Genomic DNA, 9,735 nt, shown 5'->3' with positions numbered 1-9,735 from the left:
CCCCCCCCCCCCCCCGCCTTGTGTCTGGTTAACAAAGGAACGATTACAATCCATCCTACTCCTAACACAATCCCATGTCCAGTGAGGTCATATTTACAAATACAGTGGTTAGGATTTCAACATTTAGGGAGAACACAATCCAGTCTCCATGCCTAGATGTTGTACTTCATCAACTGCCTGACTTGTGAGGGAAGAAGGGTGGGTGGGTGACAGGCAGGTGCTGCTACCAGGCCGGGTAGCATTACAATTGTCCTGTCCATAAATCTTAAATTCAAAGATCCCCTTGTCTCTGAAAGCCTTCAGCCTGCTTGTGGTTTGACATCTAGGTTGTAGTAGTGCCTTCCAGTGGTCACCATGCAGCAGGACATGAGGGGGCTTTTCTACAGAGGCTTCAGGCCTTTTGTTCATAGTGTGGCTGAGTTGTGCTCCACTCAGTGGCAATCACCAACACCACATGGTATTCTATTTGTCATCTACTCAGTGGCAGTCACCAGCAGCACATGGTATTCTGTCATCTTTTCAGCACCCAGCTAGCCAGTCACCATAGGTCACTGTTATAAGGTGCTATCCTGGTGACTCCAGCGACCCTGGGAACAGTAGCCCTGAACCCTGCCTTACCACTGTGCTGCATCCCACGCATCTCTGATGTGCCTGACCCCACCTTTGGTCACTGCGTCATCCATCTGTCTTCCTTTTTCACTGACCCTCCACCTTCCCACACACACTGTAATCATGGTTCACGTCTGCCTTTTTTAACTGCAGAAACTCAGGGTTAGTCTCAGAAACTAGAACTCCAAACCTCTAGACTGTGAAGTCAGAATCCTGTGAGATCTTTGGCCTCAGTGTTCTTGCGGTTTAACATGTGCATTCTAGAGTCTCTGATTTAAGCAGCTGGGGGTAATTGGGAGTTTTTCACTCTACACCTTAATCTAAACGCCTTCAGCATTTTGAAGTCTGCAGCCAGGCCGTTCTGAGTGACACGCAGGCTTCTCCCTCCACAGGTGATGAACGAGAAGCTTCAGCACTGCATGGAGCTGACAGACCTGATGCGGAACCACCTGAACGAGAAGAGGGCCTTGCGTCTCGAGTGGATGATTGTCATCCTCATCACGATTGAGGTAACGCAGGCTCGCCCCTCAGGGACACTCCAACTCTGTGCTGGGCGGAGGGGGCATTGAATCAGAGGTAGAAAGTCACAGCTGTTTAAAACTCCACTTTGTCCTGCTAGGTAGACTCCTTGGGAGTGGGGTTGTTTTAATGGACGGTGGCGTTCACTTGCAAATGCACTAACTGTAACATGGAGTTTCCAGTTTCTAAAGATAGCATTTGGATGGAGAAGGCCTCCTGCTGTAAATTCCTGTCTGGCCCAGCATCTCCTCTCGTGCTGCCTCAGACCTGACGTGGGCCACATGGGAAGGACAGACATTTACTCTTATTTTAGGAACATTTCTCATCACTTAGAATCTTGGGCAAGTAATTTTCATCTTTGCCAACTGTCTGTTGTAAAATTAACTCTGTCCTTTCCGGCCTTCAGGTGATGTTTGAACTGGGACGAGTACTTTTCTGATCAAGCAACACCAAAGACAAGGTCACTGCCAAGATGTGTTCAAGTTCTACAATCAAAATATACTCACTGTTGGGTGATCTCTTAATAGATACTTAATGTAAATAAAGAATCAATTGTTACAATCATCTTTTGGGGAACCCAAATATATTGATGCTTAGTATTACGGAGTAGTGTGTGGGCCTGTAACACTGACAGTCACAAAGGAAAATGTTTCTTTCAAGTTAAGGAACCTTGGGGACCTTTTGGATAACACTTCCAATGTTCCTTCCTAGAGGACAGAGAACTGCTGTAGGATTGGAAGGGTCTAAACCACCAAGGAAATCTAGACAAAGAGAATTCTTTAAGAGCCAGAAGGACTTACATTTGGTGCATCACTCTGGAAGTCTGCCACCAGGGTCTCCAGTCAAGAACCTGGATAAGGAGAAACCCTGAAAGCACTGGAGGTGACACAATCAGCAACTGAGAAGCCCGGCTGAGGGGCAGGAATGGACTTCCATTCGTTAGCATGTGGCAGTTGAGCACACTTGGCCTCTGGCAGTGGGAGGTGTCCCTCCTTCCAGCTGTGCATAGCTTTTGAGGAGGTTCTTAAAAAGTAAACATCCAGCCCAAACTCTTGGAAACCTACCATTCTGAATTAACATTGGGGGTGGGGGGCTCTTTAACAATCCATGTCTTTTAATTTACCTTCTTTCTGCATTCAACCCTGGGCCTCCCCCCACTATGAAGACTTTAAGAGAATGTTCTTTTTTCATACACATATACATATTAAGGACCACAGTACTTGTTTTTAAAATACAAGTCATTTTGCAACCTGTTTAACTGCTCTACACCAAAAAAAAAAGTCCCACTACCATCTTATGCAGGACACTGGTAGACATTTATGTATTTTAATGCAGTGATGCTGTGGTGAGCATGTTTTTAATACTTGCAGCTTTCCACCTCCAGGGGCGCCCAAGGCCATGTGGCCTGGATAGTCCCGACAGCTTCCTGACCAGGTTGACAGCAGCCCGTTCAGGCTGCCTGGCTGAAGTGTCTCCCTTCTCAGCTCACATGTGGACTTCTTGGCCACCTAGTCTCTTCAGGCCACCAACTGTTCATAAACCTTCGGAAAATCAAGCAGGAAGGCAGTCTGCATACAGAGCAGTTATGTCCTCATAACCACCCTCCTTGCCCTAGTCCATCTAGAATGCACGATCAAGAAACCTGTACAAGTTTCTTCAGGGTGGACAGCTTTATTTTTGGCCAAGTGTATATTGAGCGGAACTCAGAAAATCCAACCTGGGAAACATGACCATTATTTATGGCAAAGAATACTTCAATTTATATACAAAAAATGAAGGACTGCTCAGCAAGAACTTTATCACATGAAACTTTATTAGGATACAATTTGTGACATTGTTTCAAGAGAAAAAGGAACAATGTAAATCTGAATATCCCACTAGATACACTAACTGAAATTAAGTATCAAGGTTTATGATACATTAGAAGTTACATCTTTTATTATGTGTGTAGATGAGCAGACAATTTTTTACTTGCAAGTAATAGCCTATGAAAAGTGTTGTCTCAAAAAAAAAAAAAGAAAAAAGTGTTGTCTCAAAGAAGGAATGTTTTGGGGGAGTATTTGTAGTTTAGGATAAGGATGGGGAAGGGCCAAAGTGTAGCTGTTAGTTCTTTCAGGAGGGAAAGGTGAGATTCTTTTAGAAAAGAAAGTTAGGCAAATCAGGAGGCCCTGCACCCCTGGTTTAAAGACAAGGCCGGGCTAAGTGCAGACCACAGTGGCTTCACAGAGCATGTCTTCTCGCTGCTTCCTCTACAAGTCAGCTGCAACTCTCTTTGCCTCTGAGCGTCTCTGGCACCTGCAAGCTTTTCAGATGACTTCACAGGAATATAGTAAAATCAAAGGTGGTTAGCCGACCCAGAACTGCCTGTCCTAGATGAATCCTGGGTCTGTGGGAAACAGCTTACGGCTTGGACTCCTTGATGTGAATACTAACTATTCACATTTATAAACACCTCACCTTAAATCAGGGAAGGTTTAAAGTTAAAGCTACCACTTGTTTCTCAACCTCAGCCCTTCTGCCACTTGGGCCAGAGACCTCACCATTGGGGGGACTGTCCTGTGCAGTGGACTTTGAGTAGCATGAGTGGCCTCTATCCACCAGCTCTCCCCCATGATCCCCGACAACATGTCCCTGTGTCAGTAACTGGAACTGCTAACAAGTCTGTTCTCAGCACACCACAGCGGAGGGTGGGGACAGGGGTCAGGAGCCATCGAGTCAACATAATGTACAATGTACAACCCAGTGTACACTGGAATCAAACACTCCGCCACCACCCTGTTGTTCCTATGCTTAAGTCCATGTCACATCAGATACCAAGTCTTCATCTTCCTCTTCATCAATCCTAAGGCCCCACAGTGACTGTACTACTTCCAAGGAGGGAGATATGTGTACCCATTTTACCCTCATTTATTTAATCCTCACCCCCCTTCTCAAGTGAAAAGCTAGAATGGCCAATCACTACTGGACACAGGGTTGCTATGAATCAGAATGACTAGCACCTAGCAACTACAATACCTCTGTCAAGGTCAGGCTAGTGAATGGCTGAGTTGGAACCCTTTGTAGCTGACCCTCCAGTAGGTTTTCTGAGACAGTAAAGCACCAGAAGAGAATCCTCATCTTCCTCCAGAGCAGCTGGTGGATTTGAGCTTCGTTCCTTTGGGTTGGCAGCACAACTGCTCACCACTGAGCCACCAAAGCTCACCTTAGCCACACTTAAGTGTATGCAGCAGCCTCAAGCCTTTTCGGTGAGTCGAAAGCTGCCATTGCAGCCAGCAAAGGTGTCTGTGATAATGAGTACATTTTGTGCTTTATTCAGTGGTTTCAAAATGTAAGCACGAGTGAGGCACTGACCACTGGTGGACTAAAGTCAGGGAGAGGGTGACTGTGCCACCAGAGGTCCTGTCAAGGGCACAGATGACTTGTACCACGACGTTCATGACTTATCACATGGTGTTCAATTTGTGCTACACTGTCTCCCCACCTAGGAAAGATGTGCTGTAAGGCAGCCTTCTCAGCCAGCTGGGCCAGCCTCCTTCCTAACGTTTTAGAGGTTCTGGGAAGCAAGATGGGTTGACACATGAGTCCCTTCTGTCCCCAAACCAACTAATTATATGATAATCAAAGATAACAGTTCTCACCTGCAACTCACTGGTGATTATCTTAATCCTATAAGTCTGAACTGAATCTTTATTTACATATAAATGAATTTTTTATTACTTTAATAAACAATTTTCCAGTAAAAAGATCACTGCGTAAATCAAAGAAAATTTAATAAATTCCATGCATGAAAGAACTTGGCAGGTGTGTTCAAGATCCAGTTCAGAACTTAAACATGTGGATAAACTCGGGGGCAGGAAGAGTGGTCTTTTTCACTCTCCAAACCCCGTAGGCTTCTCAGGTCCTTCAGGGAGCTCTGGTGGCCTCAAGGTAAGGAGTTGCGCTGTCAATTAGATGGCCACAGCCCAAACCCACCAGCTTGCTTGTCCTTTCTAAGAGTTGTTGGATATTATGGCTTAGTGCTCCTGGCACCCCGCAAATCAGGTCTTACGGAAAAACAACTCCTGGCTCTCACTTAGCAGGATCACCAGATGCACCTCAACACGCGACCATGATCTTCAGTGTAGTGTAACTATTCTCTGTTGTAAACTCTAACCTCTGTGAGGACAGGGAGGCAGGTTAGAATCAGTTCTGTAAGGGAATGACCAGCCTTGTCTGAGGGGGAGCCTCAGGGACGCGGCCACCACGGAGGATGTTTGGACTCTGGCAGAAAGCTAGGGTGCATTTTGTCCAATCTGCATCTGGTTGTGGTCTCCAGACTTGAACCATCGGCCTGCTGTACCTGCAGACTTTGGTTTCGTCAGTCTGAAAAGCCAGCCATCTGGGACCCTGCTCTCCCATCACAGATGACCAACCTCAGGGTAGCCTGTGAAGCTGGCTGCACCCACAGGCTGAGACCCTGCCTGCCAACAGCATGGACTCCAAGCCTCCTAGGCATCTCTCTGGAGGTTCTGCCTACAGCCCTGGGACTTGCCAGCCTCTCTGAGCACACGAGCCCCTTCTCTGTAGTAAGTTTCAGGCCCTCCCTACCCTCCCTATCTCATGCTGTGTGTCTTAGCTATCTGTAAAGCTATCAAAGAACCAATCCTGAGGTCATCTGGAAAACAGACTTCCCTCGCAAGGGCACAGAGTAAACGGAACGCATGCACACAGGCTACACAGCTATTCGAATAAAGTCAAACCATGCTTTTATTACTACTAAAGGGCCATTACTGAACTACTTCTTAGTTTTTTCTACATTAGAGCCCTCCTCAGCCTACATCGGACAAAGACCTGTCTCCCATCTGAACATGCTGCTACATCCTTAACACCAGAATCACCCTGAAGCCAGTCTCATTCTTTGCCATCTGCTTATTCCTAGCACAACTTTGAGACTATGCTAGAGCCTCTATTAATTGACAGAATAAAGCAGGAACTGCAGAGTAAAAGTCATCGTCTACCAGCATTTCATTTTCTGGGTAATTGTAGACAGAGATGTTCAAGTTGGTTTTTCCACTGACAGTAAGACACATATATATGATGATCTATTTTAAGATTTTAAAATTGTGTTGACTGTATGAGATTCTGGGGAGTAGTATTAACAATAGTTAAAAGACTCGTGCCTCTGTTCCATTAGTGAAATGGAGATATACTCAAACATTAATGTTGCTAAAGGGAAACAAGGAAATATTTACACTAAGTTCAGGTTAGCTTTTCTCAAATTAAAATGTGACTAAAAGATTCTCAATTTCAGAATTTCCAAACTGGTAATAAGGGATAGTAAACATGACAGTCCAATCTTACAGAGTTTTTCTAAGAACAAAAAGTTAACGCATAAAGTACTTAAAACAGAAAATCCCCTTCTGAGGTGGATGTGAACCGCCATCCACGTGGTCAGCGGCTGAGCTCATGAACATTTGCACCAGGGACTCTCTAGCTACCACTACTCTACCTTAAACCTAATCCACAGAAAATGTCTCCGGTCAAGAGCATATTCCACATTTTGACTGTTATCTTAGTTCTATCACTGTCCTAGAGTGACTACAAAGAGAATAAGGGTACAAGAATTCTCTTATTACTTCACAGTTGCATTTTAAGGTATAAAACTATCAAAACCTTCAATATGCATTATCTTTCAACATCAAGGTAATAGGCAACATCATGATAGATGGAAAAAAGACTGACATTGTCAACAGTTTCACCTTACTTGGATCCACAAGAGTAATAATGTTAGCTTAAGTACTAAGATACACTCGATCCAAGCAATAGTCTTTTCATTTACTTGCTATGCATCTGAAAGCTGGGCAGTGACTAAAGTTGACGCAAAAAAATCAATGCCTTTGAGCTGTGGTGTTGGAGAAGAGTACTGAATATCTCACAGACTGCCAAAAGAACAGACTCTTATGTCTTGGAGAAGGTTAGCCAGAGTGTTCCTTGGGGACAAAGATGACAAAGCTTTGTCTCACATACTTTGAGCATGTTGCTAGGAGAGGCTATTCCTTAGGTGCTTGGAAGGTGGAGGGTCAGCGAAAGAAGGGAAGATCCCCAGTTAGATGGACTGTGTCAGAGATGAGGAGGATGGCACAAGATAGGATGGGGTTCAGGTCTACTGTTCACAGGGTTGCTCTGCGGCATAAACCATCACAAAAGTTTTTAAAAAGTAAAGAGGAGAGAAAGCACAAATATGTAACATACCCAGATTTGCCCTTAAATACGCACTTGTAAACTGAGGCAGTTTTGACCAACCCACTCACTGGAGTCTACCCCTAAGCTGACTAATTAACCACCTGCCCCTATAATTGTTTCACAACTATTCTCAAATAACTATTTAAAAGAAGCTTCTGGAAGGTGAAACTACAGTTAGGCATGGATCATTCCACAGTGCTCACTGGGCAAATAAGTAACATTAAACACAATTTAAAAGAGGTTACAATTTCTTTGTTGTCTAGAGAAAAAACTAGTTTTTGCACACACTGGCGGGTGACCCTTTACTGGGGTTGCAGTCAACTGCAGCTGTAGCCTCAGTTTGCCAGGCTTGGGCATCTCCCACCACATTTGTTGCTAAAAGTGCTACATAGTTACACAGAGGTGACAAAGGGAAGTCCAGAAGGTTTGCTCTCAGTGTGGGTGGCATTCCCATCAATATGCCCGTCTCAAACACCTCTCATTTCACCTTTAAAAAACAAACCAGTTCTGGGAGAGCTTTATTAATATATTTCCTTTTCTTACACTTCTGTAACAAGCCACATATCCAAATGAAACAATTTTCTAAACTGCATTTACTGAAGAGAACGTATGCTAGCTTTAAAAGCAGATGACTACTTCCCTCTTGCTAAACCCTGAGCTCAATTTGTTCTTTCCTTGTCCCTGAGTTAGAGGGTCCCCCTCCACGATGATCATAAGCACTGTTGCTGTGCCACGCAGGACTAACATTTACAAGTATATCTCATTGTTAGGTGTAATGTTGTTGACTGCCATCAAGTCCAGCACAACTCAGCGACCCTATGAACAAAAGACCTGGTGCCTTTCTATAACAATCATTGTTTCTCCAAGTTCTCAAGTTTCCAAAGGCATGTGGTTTAAGAAGTGAATGCCACTCTGGCTTCCAAACCTGTCTTAAACTGGGTGCTCCACCAAACACTGACTACAATAGGAAACCATTATGGCATCTGACACCCCAATGACACAAGGTTCAGCATCACAGCAAACCCAGATTACCTCAGTTCAGCAAATGACAAGAGATGTACAAAGCAGAAGAATGTTCTGCCAAAATATAACAACACTAGTCTCACTTAGCAGTGGTTAAGTGTCGTCAAGTCAAATACGACTCACAGCGACCCTATGAACAAAAGACCTGAACTCTGTTCTATACTTAACATCATTTCTTTTAAGTTTATAGAGTTTATAGACTTTCCAGAGGTATGATGGTTTAGGAAGTGAATGTCTTTACTAATTTCCTCAGTGAAAAAGGTGTTTTATATGACAGTTTATAAATAAAATGTGTTATTTAAAATATATTAAAAAAAAATATTTGGAGCATGTTGTCAGGCGGTACCAGTCCTTAGAAAAAGTGGCAGGTCAGTGAAAGAGAGGAAGACTCACTCAACAAGGGGGGGGGCGGGTGCTGAGGGCAAGAAGCTGCACTGCAATCCCAAATGTGCACCATTCGAATCCATCATGCAGCCAGTCAGATCTGATTTGATGGTACACAACAACCTCCCCCCAAAACACCCCACAACACCAATCCCAAAGAGGGACTGACAGTGCGACTGTCAACAATGGGCTTGAACAAGAGAGTGAGGATGGTGCTGAGCAGGGCAAGGTTTTGCGCTGTTTGCTATTCATAAGCCAGTGACTCGAAGGCACCTAACAAAACATGACAGATTGTGAGCTGAAGAATCACCTACCCAGCAAAGTTCAACAGAGTAGCAAACAACAAATGCTCCCGAGGTTGTGGAGAGATTGGAACCCTTATTCACTGCTGGGTTGTAAAATGATACAACCACTATGGAAGGCAGTTTGGTGCTTTCTCAAAAAGCTGAATATACCTTAAAGAAACCAGAACCTCCAAACAGATATATGCACACCCATGTTTACATTTACTGCTGTGTTATTTAAAATAACACAGACAGAAGCAACCTAAGTGCCCATCAACTAACAATGGCTAGAAAAACTATGGTCTATTCATTCAATGGAATACTATGTAGCACTGAAAAATAATGAACTCTTAAAACATTACACAACATAGGTGACCCTGGAGGGCATTACACTGAGTGAAGTATGTGTTACAAAGGACAAATACTGAATAACACCATGGTTATAAAGCAGATCTGGCAAGGGGGGCTGGGGAAAGAACAGGGTAAGAGTAGATAGATAATAACCATTGCACTGGAAAAGAGGAAGCAAAAACTGTTTAAAATATAGTTAAGCATTTTATGGACGACAACAGCCCAGAATAAGAGGTACACTGCAAGGGGGGAGGGGGGTGTGTGTAACTGTGCAACAATGAATGAATTTTTGTTTTTTAAAGGGAAAGGGGGAGGGGGAAGAAAAGGAGAGAGGGTAAAAATG

At 44.1% G+C, this 9,735-nt stretch overlaps 1 protein-coding gene across 1 annotated transcript in view; it reads left to right on the top strand.

The window, feature by feature from the left end:
- RMND1 (required for meiotic nuclear division 1 homolog (S. cerevisiae)) overlaps positions 1 to 1,641 on the top strand; it is a 53,956-nt gene extending 52,315 nt beyond the window's left edge. Inside the window, exons 10-11 of the mRNA XM_006882740.1 lie at positions 1,002 to 1,118; positions 1,535 to 1,641. Coding sequence (XP_006882802.1) covers positions 1,002 to 1,118; positions 1,535 to 1,567 — 150 coding nt within the window. The 3' untranslated portion in view covers positions 1,568 to 1,641. The remainder of the gene's footprint in view (positions 1 to 1,001; positions 1,119 to 1,534) is intronic.
- Positions 1,642 to 9,735: the final 8,094 nt, after the last annotated feature.

The sequence above is a fragment of the Elephantulus edwardii genome, unplaced genomic scaffold (assembly GCF_000299155.1).
Source record: "Elephantulus edwardii isolate Elephantulus edwardi_28Jun2011 unplaced genomic scaffold, EleEdw1.0 scaffold00024, whole genome shotgun sequence".
Lineage (NCBI taxonomy): Eukaryota > Metazoa > Chordata > Mammalia > Macroscelidea > Macroscelididae > Elephantulus > Elephantulus edwardii.
Note: the sequence above shows the minus strand (reverse complement) of the source record. Positions and strands in the feature narration are given on the sequence as shown.